This window comes from Oncorhynchus masou, chromosome 29 (assembly GCF_036934945.1).
Source record: "Oncorhynchus masou masou isolate Uvic2021 chromosome 29, UVic_Omas_1.1, whole genome shotgun sequence".
In the NCBI taxonomy this organism is placed as follows: Eukaryota; Metazoa; Chordata; class Actinopteri; order Salmoniformes; family Salmonidae; genus Oncorhynchus; species Oncorhynchus masou.
Window position 1 is genome coordinate 86610275 of NC_088240.1, and position 20754 is coordinate 86631028.

Below are 20754 nucleotides of genomic sequence, written 5' to 3' on the forward strand. Positions count from 1 at the left end.
CTGTTGGTGGGTGATATGAGGATATCTCATTGGTAGTCTTTACTGTTGGTGGGTGATATGAGGATATCTCATTGGTAGTCTTTACTGTTGGTGGGTGATATGAGGATATCTCATTGGTAGTCTTTACTGTTGGTGGGTGATATGAGGATATCTCATTGGTAGTCTTTACTGTTGGTGGGTGATATGAGGATATCTCATTGGTAGTCTTTACTGTTGGTGGGTGATATGAGGATATCTCATTGGTAGTATTTACTGTTGGTGGGTGATATGAGGATATCTCATTGGTAGTCTTTACTGTTGGTGGGTGATATGAGGATATCTCATTGGTAGTCTTTACTGTTGGTGGGTGATTTGAGGATATCTCATTGGTAGTCTTTACTGTTGGTGGGTGATATGAGGATATCTCATTGGTAGTCTTTACTGTTGGTGGGTGATATGAGGATATCTCATTGGTAGTCTTTACTGTTGGTGGGTGATATGAGGATATCTCATTGGTAGTATTTACTGTTGGTGGGTGATATGAGGATATCTCATTGGTAGTCTTTACTGTTGGTGGGTGATATGAGGATATCTCATTGGTAGTCTTTACTGTTGGTGGGTGATATGAGGACATCTCATTGGTAGTCTTTACTGTTGGTGGGTGATATGAGGATATCTCATTGGTAGTCTTTACTGTTGGTGGGTGATATGAGGATATCTCATTGGTAGTCTTTACTGTTGGTGGGTGATATGAGGACATCTCATTGGTAGTCTCTACTGTTGGTGGGTGATATGAGGACATCTCACTGGTAGTATTTACTGTTGGTGGGTGATATGAGGATATCTCATTGGTAGTCTTTACTGTTGGTGGGTGATATGAGGACATCTCATTGGTAGTCTTTACTGTTGGTGGGTGATATGAGGATATCTCATTGGTAGTCTTTACTGTTGGTGGGTGATATGAGGATATCTCATTGGTAGTCTTTACTGTTGGTGGGTGATATGAGGACATCTCATTGGTAGTCTCTACTGTTGGTGGGTGATATGAGGACATCTCATTGGTAGTCTTTACTGTTGGTGGGTGATATGAGGATATCTCATTGGTAGTCTTTACTGTTGGTGGGTGATATGAGGATATCTCATTGGTAGTCTTTACTGTTGGTGGGTGATATGAGGATATCTCATTGGTAGTCTTTACTGTTGGTGGGTGATATGAGGATATTTGATGTGCTGTGTTACTCTCTGTGTGGAAGAGGAGGTACAGCAGGATGGGATGTCTACTGTCCCACAACACACCTCAATATGACATCATCAGACTGTATTGCTCTGCTCCAACAGAACCTGTGTGAATGGAACCATGACTGAGTCCTTGGTCCACCTGTGGCATGGAGACCGCATATTGTGGGGCAACAACCACTTCTTCAGGTGAGGAGTTTCTCTACAGAACATGAACATCTACTGGACAAAGTTAACTAGAGATTTTCCAGAAATCCTGGTTGTAAATATTCCCCAAAACAGCAGGAAATCCAGAACCCTCCCATCAGGATTTCTGGAAAAGCTGCACATTTTTGGGAATGTTAAGAAGCAGGAAGCAGGAACTGAGTGTACCTCCTGTGTGTTGTAGAGGCAGGAACTGAGTGTACCTCCTGTGTGCTGTAGAGGCAGGAACTGAGTGTACCTCCTGTGTGCTGTAGAGGCAGGAACTGAGTGTACCTCCTGTGTGCTGTAGAGGCAGGAACTGAGTGTACCTCCTGTGTGCTGTAGAGGCAGGAACTGAGTGTACCTCCTGTGTGTTGTAGAGGCAGGAACTGAGTGTACCTCCTGTGTGCTGTAGAGGCAGGAACTGAGTGTACCCCCTGTGTGCTGTAGAGGCAGGAACTGAGTGCACCTCCTGTGTGCTGTAGAGGCAGGAACTGAGTGTACCTCCTGTGTGCTGTAGAGGCAGGAACTGAGTGTACCTCCTGTGTGCTGTAGAGGCAGGAACTGAGTGTACCTCCTGTGTGCTGTAGAGGCAGGGACTGAGTGTACCTCCTGTGTGCTGTAGAATAAACCTGCCTGGGCGGAAGCGGCGTGAGCGTCTGAAGGAGCTGGAGAGGGCGTCCCCCAGGGAGAGCTATGTAGAGGCAGACGTAGAGACAGGCAGCGAGGCCTCCTCAGAACAGGACTACAGCTATGAGTTCGCCCAGACGGAGGTCATGATGAAGACCCTGGGAAACAACGGTATGTATGATGACTTCTGGAACAAATTACAATCATTTTGCTGAACTGGGTTTTTCAGAAATCTCATTAGAAGGATTCACAGATGTCCTGCTTATTCCCTCCTGATTCCGGTATCCTTCCAACCGGGATTTCTAGAAAACGCAGGATTTTTGGGGAAGTACCTGTAATTTTGCCACACTATATTGAACAATATGCAGTGTTGCGTTCGCACTGCAGGTATAAACTGCCTCAGTCCCTGATAGAGCTCCATGGCCTCTCCTCCTCAACCCCGACACCAGAGGTTTCATTTAGAGCCACTTGACCGGCGATGGAGGACACCAGTCCCCCTCAAGGGGCACTGAGACACATCTGTCCTCTCCTCGCTCCTCTCTTTCCCTGTGATGCAACCGCTATGTCACACACAAGCTGTCGTGTGTGTGTGTGTGTGCGTGTGTGTGTGTGTGTGCGTGTGTGTGTGTGTGTGTGTGTGTGTGTGTGTGTGTGTGTGTGTGTGTGTGTGTGTGTGTCATGCCCCGATCCTGTTCACATGAGGTGGGATGACCTGCAGCCTTGCATCTGCTGTGTGGGAGAGGCTTCCATCCCACCTATTACACACTACACCACTACACACACACCACTACACTACACACACACCACTACACTACACACACACCAGTACACTACACACACACCACTACACTACACACACACACACCACTACACACACACCAGTACACTACACACACACACACCACTACACTACACACACACCAGTACACTACACACACACCAGTACACTACACACACACCACTACACTACACACACACACACACCACTACACACACACCAGTACACTACACACACACCAGTACACTACACACACACCAGTACACTACACACACACCACTACACACACACCAGTACACTACACACACACCAGTACACTACACACACACCAGTACACCCACCACTATACTAAACACACCACTACACTACACACACACTACACTACACACACCACTACACTACACACACCACTACACACACACACACACACACACACCACTACACACACACCAGTACACTACACACACACACCAGTACACTACACACACACCACTACACACACACCAGTACACTACACACCAGTACACTACACACACACCAGTACACCCACCACTATACTAAACACACCACTACACTACACACACACTACACTACACACACCACTACACTACACACACCACTACACACACACACACACACACACACCACTACACACACACCAGTACACTACACACACACCAGTACACTACACACACACCACTACACACACACCAGTACACTACACACCAGTACACTACACACACACCAGTACACCCACCACTATACTAAACACACCACTACACTACACACACACTACACTACACACACCACTACCCTACACACACCACTACACACACCCACCCACCATCTACACACACCACTACACTACACACACACCAGTACACCCACCACTACACTAAACTCACCACTACAATAAACTCACCACTACACTACACACACCACTACGCACACACCTAGTACAGACCATCTGGTACAGACCATCTGATACAGACAATCTGGTACAGACCATCTGATACATACCATCTGATACAGACCATCTAATACAGACCATCTGATACAGACCATCTAATACAGACCATCAGATACAGACCATCTGATACAGACCATCTGATACAGACCATCGGATACAGACCATCTGGTACAGACCATCTGGTACAGACCATCTGATACAGACCATCTGATACAGACCATCAGATACAGACCATCTGATACAGACCATCTGATACAGACCATCGGATACAGACCATCTAATACAGACCATCTGATACAGACCATCTGGTACAGACCATCTGGTACAGACCATCTGATACAGACCATCTGATACAGACCATCGGATACAGACCATCTGATACAGACCATCTGATACAGACCATCGGATACAGACCATCTGGTACAGACCATCTGATACAGACCATCGGATACAGACCATCTGATACAGACCATCTGGTACAGACCATCTGGTACAGACCATCTGATACAGACCTTCTGGTACAGAACGTGTTCTAGGTGTTAGAGAAGCACTATGTTTAACAGTATGGTATCTCTCCTATAGATCAGAACGTGGTCCAGGTGTTAGAGAAGCACTATGTTTAACAGTATGGTATCTCTCCTATAGATCAGAACGTGGTCTAGGTGTTAGAGAAGCACTATGTTTAACAGTATGGTATCTCTCCTATAGATCAGAACGTGGTCCAGGTGTTAGAGAAGCACTATGTTTAACAGTATGGTATCTCTCCTATAGATCAGAACGTGGTCTAGGTGTTAGAGAAGCACTATGTTTAACAGTATGGTATCTCTCCTATAGATCAGAACGTGGTCTAGGTGTTAGAGAAGCACTATGTTTAACAGTATGGTATCTCTCCTATAGATCAGAACGTGGTCTAGGTGTTAGAGAAGCACTATGTTTAACAGTATGGTATCTCTCCTATAGATCAGAACGTGGTCTAGGTGTTAGAGAAGCACTATGTTTAACAGTATGGTATCTCTCCTATAGATCAGAACGTGGTCTAGGTGTTAGAGAAGCACTATGTTTAACAGTATGGTATCTCTCCTATAGATCAGAACGTGGTCTAGGTGTTAGAGAAGCACAATGTTTAACAGTATGGTATCTCTCCTATAGATCAGAACGTGGTCCAGGTGTTAGAGAAGCACTATGTTTAACAGTATGGTATCTCTCCTATAGATCAGAACGTGGTCTAGGTGTTAGAGAAGCACTATGTTTAACAGTATGGTATCTCTCCTATAGATCAGAACGTGGTCTAGGTGTTAGAGAAGCACTATGTTTAACAGTATGGTATCTCTCCTATAGATCAGAACGTGGTCCAGGTGTTAGAGAAGCACTATGTTTAACAGTATGGTATCTCTCCTATAGATCAGAACGTGGTCTAGGTGTTAGAGAAGCACTATGTTTAACAGTATGGTATCTCTCCTATAGATCAGAACGTGGTCTAGGTGTTAGAGAAGCACTATGTTTAACAGTATGGTATCTCTCCTATAGATCCCATGCAGAACGTGGTCCAGGTGTTAGAGAAGCACTATGTTTAACAGTATGGTATCTCTCCTATAGATCAGAACGTGGTCTAGGTGTTAGAGAAGCACTATGTTTAACAGTATGGTATCTCTCCTATAGATCAGAACGTGGTCTATGTGTTAGAGAAGCACTATGTTTAACAGTATGGTATCTCTCCTATAGATCAGAACGTGGTCCAGGTGTTAGAGAAGCACTATGTTTAACAGTATGGTATCTCTCCTATAGATCAGAACGTGGTCTAGGTGTTAGAGAAGCACTATGTTTAACAGTCTGGTATCTCTCCTATAGATCAGAACGTGGTCCAGGTGTTAGAGAAGCACTATGTTTAACAGTATGGTATCTCTCCTATAGATCAGAACGTGGTCCAGGTGTTAGAGAAGCACTATGTTTAACAGTATGGTATCTCTCCTATAGATCAGAACGTGGTCTAGGTGTTAGAGAAGCACTATGTTTAACAGTATGGTATCTCTCCTATAGATCAGAACGTGGTCTAGGTTTTAGAGAAGCACTATGTTTAACAGTATGGTATCTCTCCTATAGATCAGAACGTGGTCTAGGTGTTAGAGAAGCACTATGCTTAACAGTATGGTATCTCTCCTATAGATCAGAACGTGGTCCAGGTGTTAGAGAAGCACTATGTTTAACAGTATGGTATCTCTCCTATAGATCAGAACGTGGTCTAGGTGTTAGAGAAGCACTATGTTTAACAGTATGGTATCTCTCCTATAGATCAGAACGTGGTCCAGGTGTTAGAGAAGCACTATGTTTAACAGTATGGTATCTCTCCTATAGATCAGAACGTGGTCTAGGTGTTAGAGAAGCACTATGTTTAACAGTATGGTATCTCTCCTATAGATCAGAACGTGGTCTAGGTTTTAGAGAAGCACTATGTTTAACAGTATGGTATCTCTCCTATAGATCAGAACGTGGTCCAGGTGTTAGAGAAGCACTATGTTTAACAGTATGGTATCTCTCCTATAGATCAGAACGTGGTCCAGGTGTTAGAGAAGCACTATGTTTAACAGTATGGTATCTCTCCTATAGATCAGAACGTGGTCCAGGTGTTAGAGAAGCACTATGTTTAACAGTATGGTATCTCTCCTATAGATCAGAACGTGGTCTAGGTGTTAGAGAAGCACTATGTTTAACAGTATGGTATCTCTCCTATAGATCAGAACGTGGTCCAGGTGTTAGAGAAGCACTATGTTTAACAGTATGGTATCTCTCCTATAGATCAGAACGTGGTCTAGGTGTTAGAGAAGCACTATGTTTAACAGTATGGTATCTCTCCTATAGATCAGAACGTGGTCTAGGTGTTAGAGAAGCACTATGTTTAACAGTATGGTATCTCTCCTATAGATCAGAACGTGGTCCAGGTGTTAGAGAAGCACTATGTTTAACAGTATGGTATCTCTCCTATAGATCAGAACGTGGTCTAGGTGTTAGAGAAGCACTATGTTTAACAGTATGGTATCTCTCCTATAGATCAGAACGTGGTCTAGGTGTTAGAGAAGCACTATGTTTAACAGTATGGTATCTCTCCTATAGATCAGAACGTGGTCCAGGTGTTAGAGAAGCACTATGTTTAACAGTATGGTATCTCTCCTATAGATCAGAACGTGGTCTAGGTGTTAGAGAAGCACTATGTTTAACAGTATGGTATCTCTCCTATAGATCAGAACGTGGTCCAGGTGTTAGAGAAGCACTATGTTTAACAGTATGGTATCTCTCCTATAGATCAGAACGTGGTCTAGGTGTTAGAGAAGCACTATGTTTAACAGTATGGTATCTCTCCTATAGATCAGAACGTGGTCCAGGTGTTAGAGAAGCACTGTGTTTAATAATAATAATAATAATATATCCCATTTAGCAGACGCTTTTGTCCAAAGCGACTTACAAGTCGGCTGGGGCCACTACTTTTACATATGGGTGGCCCCAGCGGGAATCGAACCCACGACGCTTGGCGTTGCAAGCGCCATGCTCTACCGACTGAGCCACACAGGACCTTAACAGTATGGTATCTCTCCTATAGATCAGAACGTGGTCTAGGTGTTAGAGAAGCACTATGTTTAACAGTATGGTATCTCTCCTATAGATCAGAACGTGGTCTAGGTGTTAGAGAAGCACTATGTTTAACAGTATGGTATCTCTCCTATAGATCAGAACGTGGTCTAGGTGTTAGAGAAGCACTATGTTTAACAGTATGGTATCTCTCCTATAGATCAGAACGTGGTCTAGGTGTTAGAGAAGCACTATGTTTAACAGTATGGTATCTCTCCTATAGATCAGAACGTGGTCCAGGTGTTAGAGAAGCACTATGTTTAACAGTATGGTATCTCTCCTATAGATCAGAACGTGGTCCAGGTGTTAGAGAAGCACTATGTTTAACAGTATGGTATCTCTCCTATAGATCAGAACGTGGTCTAGGTGTTAGAGAAGCACTATGTTTAACAGTATGGTATCTCTCCTATAGATCAGAACGTGGTCCAGGTGTTAGAGAAGCACTATGTTTAACAGTATGGTATCTCTCCTATAGATCAGAACGTGGTCTAGGTGTTAGAGAAGCACTATGTTTAACAGTATGGTATCTCTCCTATAGATCAGAACGTGGTCTAGGTGTTAGAGAAGCACTATGTTTAACAGTATGGTATCTCTCCTATAGATCAGAATGTGGTCTAGGTGTTAGAGAAGCACTATGTTTAACAGTATGGTATCTCTCCTATAGATCAGAACGTGGTCTAGGTGTTAGAGAAGCACTATGTTTAACAGTATGGTATCTCTCCTATAGATCAGAACATGGTCCAGGTGTTAGAGAAGCACTATGTTTAACAGTATGGTATCTCTCCTATAGATCAGAACGTGGTCCAGGTGTTAGAGAAGCACTATGTTTAACAGTATGGTATCTCTCCTATAGATCAGAACGTGGTCTAGGTGTTAGAGAAGCACTATGTTTAACAGTATGGTATCTCTCCTATAGATCAGAACGTGGTCTAGGTGTTAGAGAAGCACTATGTTTAACAGTATGGTATCTCTCCTATAGATCAGAACGTGGTCTAGGTGTTAGAGAGGCACTATGTTTAACAGTATGGTATCTCTCCGATAGATCCCATGCAGAACGTGGTCCAGGTTTTAGAGAAGCACTATGTTTAACAGTATGGTATCTCTCCTATAGATCAGAACGTGGTCTAGGTGTTAGAGAAGCACTATGTTTAACAGTATGGTATCTCTCCTATAGATCAGAACGTGGTCCAGGTTTTAGAGAAGCACTATGTTTAACAGTATGGTATCTCTCCTATAGATCAGAACGTGGTCTAGGTGTTAGAGAAGCACTATGTTTAACAGTATGGTATCTCTCCTATAGATCAGAACGTGGTCTAGGTGTTAGAGAAGCACTATGTTTAACAGTATGGTATCTCTCCTATAGATCAGAACGTGGTCTAGGTGTTAGAGAAGCACTATGTTTAACAGTATGGTATCTCTCCTATAGATCAGAACGTGGTCCAGGTGTTAGAGAAGCACTATGTTTAACAGTATGGTATCTCTCCTATAGATCAGAACGTGGTCTAGGTGTTAGAGAAGCACTATGTTTAACAGTATGGTATCTCTCCTATAGATCAGAACGTGGTCCAGGTGTTAGAGAAGCACTATGTTTAACAGTATGGTATCTCTCCTATAGATCAGAACGTGGTCCAGGTTTTAGAGAAGCACTATGTTTAACAGTATGGTATCTCTCCTATAGATCAGAACGTGGTCCAGGTGTTAGAGAAGCACTATGTTTAACAGTATGGTATCTCTCCTATAGATCAGAACGTGGTCTAGGTGTTAGAGAAGCACTATGTTTAACAGTATGGTATCTCTCCTATAGATCAGAATGTGGTCTAGGTGTTAGAGAAGCACTATGTTTAACAGTATGGTATCTCTCCTATAGATCAGAACGTGGTCTAGGTGTTAGAGAAGCACTATGTTTAACAGTATGGTATCTCTCCTATAGATCAGAACATGGTCCAGGTGTTAGAGAAGCACTATGTTTAACAGTATGGTATCTCTCCTATAGATCAGAACGTGGTCCAGGTGTTAGAGAAGCACTATGTTTAACAGTATGGTATCTCTCCTATAGATCAGAACATGGTCCAGGTGTTAGAGAAGCACTATGTTTAACAGTATGGTATCTCTCCTATAGATCAGAACGTGGTCTAGGTGTTAGAGAAGCACTATGTTTAACAGTATGGTATCTCTCCTATAGATCAGAACGTGGTCTAGGTGTTAGAGAAGCACTATGTTTAACAGTATGGTATCTCTCCTATAGATCAGAACGTGGTCTAGGTGTTAGAGAAGCACTATGTTTAACAGTATGGTATCTCTCCTATAGATCAGAACGTGGTCTAGGTGTTAGAGAAGCACTATGTTTAACAGTATGGTATCTCTCCTATAGATCAGAACGTGGTCTAGGTGTTAGAGAAGCACTATGTTTAACAGTATGGTATCTCTCCTATAGATCAGAACGTGGTCTAGGTGTTAGAGAGGCACTATGTTTAACAGTATGGTATCTCTCCGATAGATCCCATGCAGAACGTGGTCCAGGTTTTAGAGAAGCACTATGTTTAACAGTATGGTATCTCTCCTATAGATCAGAACGTGGTCTAGGTGTTAGAGAAGCACTATGTTTAACAGTATGGTATCTCTCCTATAGATCAGAACGTGGTCTAGGTGTTAGAGAGGCACTATGTTTAACAGTATGGTATCTCTCCGATAGATCCCATGCAGAACGTGGTCCAGGTTTTAGAGAAGCACTATGTTTAACAGTATGGTATCTCTCCTATAGATCAGAACGTGGTCTAGGTGTTAGAGAGGCACTATGTTTAACAGTATGGTATCTCTCCTATAGATCAGAATGGGGTCTAGGTGTTAGAGAAGCACTATGTTTAACAGTATGGTATCTCTCCTATAGATCAGAACGTGGTCTAGGTGTTAGAGAAGCACTATGTTTAACAGTATGGTATCTCTCCTATAGATCAGAACATGGTCCAGGTGTTAGAGAAGCACTATGTTTAACAGTATGGTATCTCTCCTATAGATCAGAACGTGGTCCAGGTGTTAGAGAAGCACTATGTTTAACAGTATGGTATCTCTCCTATAGATCAGAACGTGGTCTAGGTGTTGGAGAAGCACTATGTTTAACAGTATGGTATCTCTCCTATAGATCAGAACGTGGTCTAGGTGTTAGAGAAGCACTATGTTTAACAGTATGGTATCTCTCCTATAGATCAGAACGTGGTCTAGGTGTTAGAGAAGCACTATGTTTAACAGTATGGTATCTCTCCTATAGATCAGAACGTGGTCCAGGTGTTAGAGAAGCACTATGTTTAACAGTATGGTATCTCTCCTATAGATCAGAACGTGGTCTAGGTGTTGGAGAAGCACTATGTTTAACAGTATGGTATCTCTCCTATAGATCAGAACGTGGTCCAGGTGTTAGAGAAGCACTATGTTTAACAGTATGGTATCTCTCCTATAGATCAGAACGTGGTCTAGGTGTTAGAGAAGCACTATGTTTAACAGTATGGTATCTCTCCTATAGATCAGAACGTGGTCTAGGTGTTAGAGAGGCACTATGTTTAACAGTATGGTATCTCTCCGATAGATCCCATGCAGAACGTGGTCCAGGTTTTAGAGAAGCACTATGTTTAACAGTATGGTATCTCTCCTATAGATCAGAACGTGGTCTAGGTGTTAGAGAAGCACTATGTTTAACAGTATGGTATCTCTCCTATAGATCAGAACGTGGTCCAGGTGTTAGAGAAGCACTATGTTTAACAGTATGGTATCTCTCCTATAGATCAGAACGTGGTCTAGGTGTTAGAGAAGCACTATGTTTAACAGTATGTTATCTCTCCTATAGATCAGAACGTGGTCTAGGTGTTAGAGAAGCACTATGTTTAACAGTATGGTATCTCTCCTATAGATCAGAACGTGGTCCAGGTGTTAGAGAAGCACTATGTTTAACAGTATGGTATCTCTCCTATAGATCAGAACGTGGTCTAGGTGTTAGAGAAGCACTATGCTTAACAGTATGGTATCTCTCCTATAGATCAGAACGTGGTCTAGGTGTTAGAGAAGCACTATGCTTAACAGTATGGTATCTCTCCTATAGATCAGAACGTGGTCTAGGTGTTAGAGAAGCACTATGTTTAACAGTATGGTATCTCTCCTATAGATCAGAACGTGGTCTAGGTGTTAGAGAAGCACTATGTTTAACAGTATGGTATCTCTCCTATAGATCAGAACGTGGTCTAGGTGTTAGAGAAGCACTATGTTTAACAGTATGGTATCTCTCCTATAGATCAGAACGTGGTCTAGGTGTTAGAGAAGCACTATGTTTAACAGTATGGTATCTCTCCTATAGATCAGAACGTGGTCCAGGTGTTAGAGAAGCACTATGTTTAACAGTATGGTATCTCTCCTATAGATCAGAACGTGGTCCAGGTGTTAGAGAAGCACTATGTTTAACAGTATGGTATCTCTCCTATAGATCAGAACGTGGTCCAGGTGTTAGAGAAGCACTATGTTTAACAGTATGGTATCTCTCCTATAGATCAGAACGTGGTCTAGGTGTTAGAGAAGCACTATGTTTAACAGTATGGTATCTCTCCTATAGATCAGAACGTGGTCCAGGTGTTAGAGAAGCACTATGTTTAACAGTATGGTATCTCTCCTATAGATCAGAACGTGGTCTAGGTGTTAGAGAAGCACTATGTTTAACAGTATGGTATCTCTCCTATAGATCAGAACGTGGTCTAGGTGTTAGAGAAGCACTATGTTTAACAGTATGGTATCTCTCCTATAGATCAGAACGTGGTCCAGGTGTTAGAGAAGCACTATGTTTAACAGTATGGTATCTCTCCTATAGATCAGAACGTGGTCCAGGTGTTAGAGAAGCACTATGTTTAACAGTATGGTATCTCTCCTATAGATCAGAACGTGGTCCAGGTGTTAGAGAAGCACTATGTTTAACAGTATGGTATCTCTCCTATAGATCAGAACGTGGTCTAGGTGTTAGAGAAGCACTATGTTTAACAGTATGGTATCTCTCCTATAGATCAGAACGTGGTCTAGGTGTTAGAGAAGCACTATGTTTAACAGTATGGTATCTCTCCTATAGATCAGAACGTGGTCTAGGTGTTAGAGAAGCACTATGTTTAACAGTATGGTATCTCTCCTATAGATCAGAACGTGGTCTAGGTGTTAGAGAAGCACTATGTTTAACAGTATGGTATCTCTCCTATAGATCAGAACGTGGTCTAGGTGTTAGAGAGGCACTATGTTTAACAGTATGGTATCTCTCTGATAGATCCCATGCAGAACGTGGTCCAGGTTTTAGAGAAGCACTATGTTTAACAGTATGGTATCTCTCCTATAGATCAGAACGTGGTCTAGGTGTTAGAGAGGCACTATGTTTAACAGTATGGTATCTCTCCTATAGATCAGAATGTGGTCTAGGTGTTAGAGAAGCACTATGTTTAACAGTATGGTATCTCTCCTATAGATCAGAACGTGGTCTAGGTGTTAGAGAAGCACTATGTTTAACAGTATGGTATCTCTCCTATAGATCAGAACATGGTCCAGGTGTTAGAGAAGCACTATGTTTAACAGTATGGTATCTCTCCTATAGATCAGAACGTGGTCCAGGTGTTAGAGAAGCACTATGTTTAACAGTATGGTATCTCTCCTATAGATCAGAACGTGGTCTAGGTGTTGGAGAAGCACTATGTTTAACAGTATGGTATCTCTCCTATAGATCAGAACGTGGTCCAGGTGTTAGAGAAGCACTATGTTTAACAGTATGGTATCTCTCCTATAGATCAGAACGTGGTCTAGGTGTTAGAGAAGCACTATGTTTAACAGTATGGTATCTCTCCTATAGATCAGAACGTGGTCCAGGTGTTAGAGAAGCACTATGTTTAACAGTATGGTATCTCTCCTATAGATCAGAACGTGGTCTAGGTGTTGGAGAAGCACTATGTTTAACAGTATGGTATCTCTCCTATAGATCAGAACGTGGTCCAGGTGTTAGAGAAGCACTATGTTTAACAGTATGGTATCTCTCCTATAGATCAGAACGTGGTCCAGGTGTTAGAGAAGCACTATGTTTAACAGTATGGTATCTCTCCTATAGATCAGAACGTGGTCTAGGTGTTAGAGAAGCACTATGTTTAACAGTATGGTATCTCTCCTATAGATCAGAACGTGGTCTAGGTGTTAGAGAAGCACTATGTTTAACAGTATGGTATCTCTCCTATAGATCAGAACGTGGTCTAGGTGTTAGAGAAGCACTATGTTTAACAGTATGGTATCTCTCCTATAGATCAGAACGTGGTCCAGGTGTTAGAGAAGCACTATGTTTAACTGTATGGTATCTCTCCTATAGATCAGAACGTGGTCCAGGTGTTAGAGAAGCACTATGTTTAACAGTATGGTATCTCTCCTATAGATCAGAACGTGGTCCAGGTGTTAGAGAAGCACTATGTTTAACAGTATGGTATCTCTCCTATAGATCAGAACGTGGTCTAGGTGTTAGAGAAGCACTATGTTTAACAGTATGGTATCTCTCCTATAGATCAGAACGTGGTCTAGGTGTTAGAGAAGCACTATGTTTAACAGTATGGTATCTCTCCTATAGATCAGAACGTGGTCCAGGTGTTAGAGAAGCACTATGTTTAACAGTATGGTATCTCTCCTATAGATCAGAACGTGGTCCAGGTGTTAGAGAAGCACTATGTTTAACAGTATGGTATCTCTCCTATAGATCAGAACGTGGTCTAGGTGTTAGAGAAGCACTATGTTTAACAGTATGGTATCTCTCCTATAGATCAGAACGTGGTCCAGGTGTTAGAGAAGCACTATGTTTAACAGTATGGTATCTCTCCTATAGATCAGAACGTGGTCTAGGTGTTAGAGAAGCACTATGTTTAACAGTATGGTATCTCTCCTATAGATCAGAACGTGGTCTAGGTGTTAGAGAAGCACTATGTTTAACAGTATGGTATCTCTCCTATAGATCAGAACGTGGTCTAGGTGTTAGAGAAGCACTATGTTTAACAGTATGGTATCTCTCCTATAGATCAGAACGTGGTCTAGGTGTTAGAGAAGCACTATGTTTAACAGTATGGTATCTCTCCTATAGATCAGAATGTGGTCTAGGTGTTAGAGAAGCACTATGTTTAACAGTATGGTATCTCTCCTATAGATCAGAACGTGGTCTAGGTGTTAGAGAAGCACTATGTTTAACAGTATGGTATCTCTCCTATAGATCAGAACATGGTCCAGGTGTTAGAGAAGCACTATGTTTAACAGTATGGTATCTCTCCTATAGATCAGAACGTGGTCCAGGTGTTAGAGAAGCACTATGTTTAACAGTATGGTATCTCTCCTATAGATCAGAACGTGGTCTAGGTGTTAGAGAGGCACTATGTTTAACAGTATGGTATCTCTCCGATAGATCCCATGCAGAACGTGGTCCAGGTTTTAGAGAAGCACTATGTTTAACAGTATGGTATCTCTCCTATAGATCAGAACGTGGTCTAGGTGTTAGAGAAGCACTATGTTTAACAGTATGGTATCTCTCCTATAGATCAGAACGTGGTCTAGGTGTTAGAGAAGCACTATGCTTAACAGTATGGTATCTCTCCTATAGATCAGAACGTGGTCTAGGTGTTAGAGAAGCACTATGCTTAACAGTATGGTATCTCTCCTATAGATCAGAACGTGGTCTAGGTGTTAGAGAAGCACTATGTTTAACAGTATGGTATCTCTCCTATAGATCAGAACGTGGTCTAGGTGTTGGAGAAGCACTATGTTTAACAGTATGGTATCTCTCCTATAGATCAGAACGTGGTCTAGGTGTTAGAGAAGCACTATGTTTAACAGTATGGTATCTCTCCTATAGATCAGAACGTGGTCCAGGTGTTAGAGAAGCACTATGTTTAACAATATGGTATCTCTCCTATAGATCAGAACGTGGTCTAGGTGTTGGAGAAGCACTATGTTTAACAGTATGGTATCTCTCCTATAGATCAGAACGTGGTCCAGGTGTTAGAGAAGCACTATGTTTAACAGTATGGTATCTCTCCTATAGATCAGAACGTGGTCCAGGTGTTAGAGAAGCACTATGTTTAACAGTATGGTATCTCTCCTATAGATCAGAACGTGGTCTAGGTGTTAGAGAAGCACTATGTTTAACAGTATGGTATCTCTCCTATAGATCAGAACGTGGTCTAGGTGTTAGAGAAGCACTATGTTTAACAGTATGGTATCTCTCCTATAGATCAGAACGTGGTCCAGGTGTTAGAGAAGCACTATGTTTAACAGTATGGTATCTCTCCTATAGATCAGAACGTGGTCTAGGTGTTAGAGAAGCACTATGTTTAACAGTATGGTATCTCTCCTATAGATCAGAACGTGGTCTAGGTGTTAGAGAAGCACTATGTTTAACAGTATGGTATCTCTCCTATAGATCAGAACGTGGTCTAGGTGTTAGAGAAGCACTATGTTTAACAGTATGTTATCTCTCCTATAGATCAGAACGTGGTCTAGGTGTTAGAGAAGCACTATGTTTAACAGTATGGTATCTCTCCTATAGATCAGAACGTGGTCTAGGTGTTAGAGAAGCACTATGTTTAACAGTATGGTATCTCTCCTATAGATCAGAACGTGGTCTAGGTGTTAGAGAAGCACTATGTTTAACAGTATGGTATCTCTCCTATAGATCAGAACGTGGTCCAGGTGTTAGAGAAGCACTATGTTTAACAGTATGGTATCTCTCCTATAGATCAGAACGTGGTCCAGGTGTTAGAGAAGCACTATGTTTAACAGTATGGTATCTCTTCTATAGATCAGAACGTGGTCCAGGTGTTAGAGAAGCACTATGTTTAACAGTATGGTATCTCTCCTATAGATCAGAACGTGGTCTAGGTGTTAGAGAAGCACTATGTTTAACAGTATGGTATCTCTCCTATAGATCAGAACGTGGTCCAGGTGTTAGAGAAGCACTATGTTTAACAGTATGGTATCTCTCCTATAGATCAGAACGTGGTCCAGGTGTTAGAGAAGCACTATGTTTAACAGTATGGTATCTCTCCTATAGATCAGAACGTGGTCTAGGTGTTAGAGAAGCACTATGTTTAACAGTATGGTATCTCTCCTATAGATCAGAACGTGGTCTAGGTGTTAGAGAAGCACTATGTTTAACAGTATGGTATCTCTCCTATAGATCAGAACGTGGTCTAGGTGTTAGAGAAGCACTATGTTTGACAGTATGGTATCTCTCCTATAGATCAGAACGTGGTCTAGGTGTTAGAGAAGCACTATGTTTAACAGTATGGTATCTCTCCTATAGATCAGAACGTGGTCTAGGTGTTAGAGAAGCACTATGTTTAACAGTATGGTATCTCTCCTATAGATCAGAACGTGGTCTAGGTGTTAGAGAAGCACTATGTTTAACAGTATGGTATCTCTCCTATAGATCAGAACGTGGTCCAGGTGTTAGAGAAGCACTATATTTAACAGTATGGTATCTCTCCTATAGATCAGAACGTGGTCCAGGTGTTAGAGAAGCACTATGTTTAACAGTATGGTATCTCTCCTATAGATCAGAACGTGGTCTAGGTGTTAGAGAAGCACTATGTTTAACAGTATGGTATCTCTCCTATAGATCAGAACGTGGTCTAGGTGTTAGAGAAGCACTATGTTTAACAGTATGGTATCTCTCCTATAGATCAGAACGTGGTCTAGGTGTTAGAGAGGCACTATGTTTAACAGTATGGTATCTCTCCGATAGATCCCATGCAGAACGTGGTCCAGGTTTTAGAGAAGCACTATGTTTAACAGTATGGTATCTCTCCTATAGATCAGAACGTGGTCTAGGTGTTAGAGAGGCACTATGTTTAACAGTATGGTATCTCTCCTATAGATCAGAACGTGGTCTAGGTGTTAGAGAAGCACTATGTTTAACAGTATGGTATCTCTCCTATAGATCAGAACGTGGTCCAGGTGTTAGAGAAGCACTATGTTTAACAGTATGGTATCTCTCCTATAGATCAGAACGTGGTCTAGGTGTTAGAGAAGCACTATGTTTAACAGTATGGTATCTCTCCTATAGATCAGAACGTGGTCCAGGTGTTAGAGAAGCACTATGTTTAACAGTATGGTATCTCTCCTATAGATCAGAACGTGGTCTAGGTGTTAGAGAAGCACTATGTTTAACAGTATGGTATCTCTCCTATAGATCAGAACGTGGTCTAGGTGTTAGAGAAGCACTATGTTTAACAGTATGGTATCTCTCCTATAGATCAGAACGTGGTCTAGGTGTTAGAGAAGCACTATGTTTAACAGTATGGTATCTCTCCTATAGATCAGAACGTGGTCTAGGTGTTAGAGAAGCACTATGTTTAACAGTGTGGTATCTCTCCTATAGATCAGAACGTGGTCTAGGTGTTAGAGAAGCACTATGTTTAACAGTATGGTATCTCTCCTATAGATCAGAACATGGTCTAGGTGTTAGAGAAGCACTATGTTTAACAGTATGGTATCTCTCCTATAGATCAGAACGTGGTCCAGGTGTTAGAGAAGCACTATGTTTAACAGTATGGTATCTCTCCTATAGATCAGAACGTGGTCCAGGTGTTAGAGAAGCACTATGTTTAACAGTATGGTATCTCTCCTATAGATCAGAACGTGGTCCAGGTGTTAGAGAAGCACTATGTTTAACAGTATGGTATCTCTCCTATAGATCAGAACGTGGTCCAGGTGTTAGAGAAGCACTATGTTTAACAGTATGGTATCTCTCCTATAGATCAGAACGTGGTCTAGGTGTTAGAGAAGCACTATGTTTAACAGTATGGTATCTCTCCTATAGATCAGAACGTGGTCTAGGTGTTAGAGAAGCACTATGTTTAACAGTATGGTATCTCTCCTATAGATCAGAACGTGGTCTAGGTGTTAGAGAAGCACTATGTTTAACAGTATGGTATCTCTCCTATAGATCAGAACGTGGTCCAGGTGTTAGAGAAGCACTATGTTTAACAGTATGGTATCTCTCCTATAGATCAGAACGTGGTCCAGGTGTTAGAGAAGCACTGTGTTTAACAGTATGGTATCTCTCCTATAGATCAGAACGTGGTCCAGGTGTTAGAGAAGCACTATGTTTAACAGTATGGTATCTCTCCTATAGATCAGAACGTGGTCTAGGTGTTAGAGAAGCACTATGTTTAACAGTATGGTATCTCTCCTATAGATCAGAACGTGGTCTAGGTGTTAGAGAAGCACTGTGTTTAACAGTATGGTATCTCTCCTATAGATCAGAACGTGGTCTAGGTGTTAGAGAAGCACTATGTTTAACAGTATGGTATCTCTCCTATAGATCAGAACGTGGTCCAGGTGTTAGAGAAGCACTATGTTTAACAGTATGGTATCTCTCCTATAGATCAGAACGTGGTCTAGGTGTTAGAGAAGCACTATGTTTAACAGTATGGTATCTCTCCTATAGATCAGAACGTGGTCCAGGTGTTAGAGAAGCACTATGTTTAACAGTATGGTATCTCTCCTATAGATCAGAACGTGGTCTAGGTGTTAGAGAAGCACTATGTTTAACAGTATGGTATCTCTCCTATAGATCAGAACGTGGTCTAGGTGTTAGAGAAGCACTATGTTTAACAGTATGGTATCTCTCCTATAGATCAGAACGTGGTCCAGGTGTTAGAGAAGCACTATGTTTAACAGTATGGTATCTCTCCTATAGATCAGAACGTGGTCCAGGTGTTAGAGAAGCACTATGTTTAACAGTATGGTATCTCTCCTATAGATCAGAACGTGGTCTAGGTGTTAGAGAAGCACTATGTTTAACAGTATGGTATCTCTCCTATAGATCAGAACGTGGTCAAGGTGTTAGAGAAGCACTATGTTTAACAGTATGGTATCTCTCCTATAGATCAGAACTTGGTCCAGGTGTTAGAGAAGCACTATGTTTAACAGTATGGTATCTCTCCTATAGATCAGAACGTGGTCCAGGTGTTAGAGAAGCACTATGTTTAACAGTATGGTATCTCTCCTATAGATCAGAACGTGGTCCAGGTGTTAGAGAAGCACTATGTTTAACAGTATGGTATCTCTCCTATAGATCAGAACGTGGTCTAGGTGTTAGAGAAGCACTATGTTTAACAGTATGGTATCTCTCCTATAGATCAGAACGTGGTCTAGGTGTTAGAGAAGCACTATGTTTAACAGTATGGTATCTCTCCTATAGATCAGAACGTGGTCCAGGTGTTAGAGAAGCACTATGTTTAACAGTATGGTATCTCTCCTATAGATCAGAACGTGGTCTAGGTGTTAGAGAAGCACTATGTTTAACAGTATGGTATCTCTCCTATAGATCAGAACGTGGTCCAGGTGTTAGAGAAGCACTATGTTTAACAGTATGGTATCTCTCCTATAGATCAGAACGTGGTCTAGGTGTTAGAGAAGCACTATGTTTAACAGTATGGTATCTCTCCTATAGATCAGAACGTGGTCTAGGTGTTGGAGAAGCACTATGTTTAACAGTATGGTATCTCTCCTATAGATCAGAACGTGGTCTAGGTGTTAGAGAAGCACTATGTTTAACAGTATGGTATCTCTCCTATAGATCAGAACGTGGTCTAGGTGTTAGAGAAGCACTATGTTTAACAGTATGGTATCTCTCCTATAGATCAGAACGTGGTCCAGGTGTTAGAGAAGCACTATGTTTAACAGTATGGTATCTCTCCTATAGATCAGAACGTGGTCTAGGTGTTAGAGAAGCACTATGTTTAACAGTATGGTATCTCTCCTATAGATCAGAACGTGGTCTAGGTGTTAGAGAAGCACTATGTTTAACAGTATGGTATCTCTCCTATAGATCAGAACGTGGTCCAGGTGTTAGAGAAGCACTATGTTTAACAGTATGGTATCTCTCCTATAGATCAGAACGTGGTCCAGGTGTTAGAGAAGCACTATGTTTAACAGTATGGTATCTCTCCTATAGATCAGAACGTGGTCCAGGTGTTAGAGAAGCACTATGTTTAACAGTATGGTATCTCTCCTATAGATCAGAACGTGGTCCAGGTGTTAGAGAAGCACTATGTTTAACAGTATGGTATCTCTCCTATAGATCAGAACGTGGTCTAGGTGTTAGAGAAGCACTATGTTTAACAGTATGGTATCTCTCCTATAGATCAGAACGTGGTCTAGGTGTTAGAGAAGCACTATGTTTAACAGTATGGTATCTCTCCTATAGATCAGAACGTGGTCCAGGTGTTAGAGAAGCACTATGTTTAACAGTATGGTATCTCTCCTATAGATCAGAACGTGGTCTAGGTGTTAGAGAAGCACTATGTTTAACAGTATGGTA

At 41.8% G+C, this 20754-nt stretch overlaps 1 protein-coding gene across 1 annotated transcript in view; it reads left to right on the plus strand.

Annotated features, from left to right (window-relative positions):
- The window catches only part of LOC135519809 (kinesin-like protein KIF13A), a 107785-nt gene that overhangs the window by 27082 nt on the left and 59949 nt on the right, over positions 1-20754 (plus strand). Inside the window, exons 12-13 of the mRNA XM_064945021.1 lie at positions 1318-1404; positions 2024-2199. Coding sequence (XP_064801093.1) covers positions 1318-1404; positions 2024-2199 — 263 coding nt within the window. The remainder of the gene's footprint in view (positions 1-1317; positions 1405-2023; positions 2200-20754) is intronic.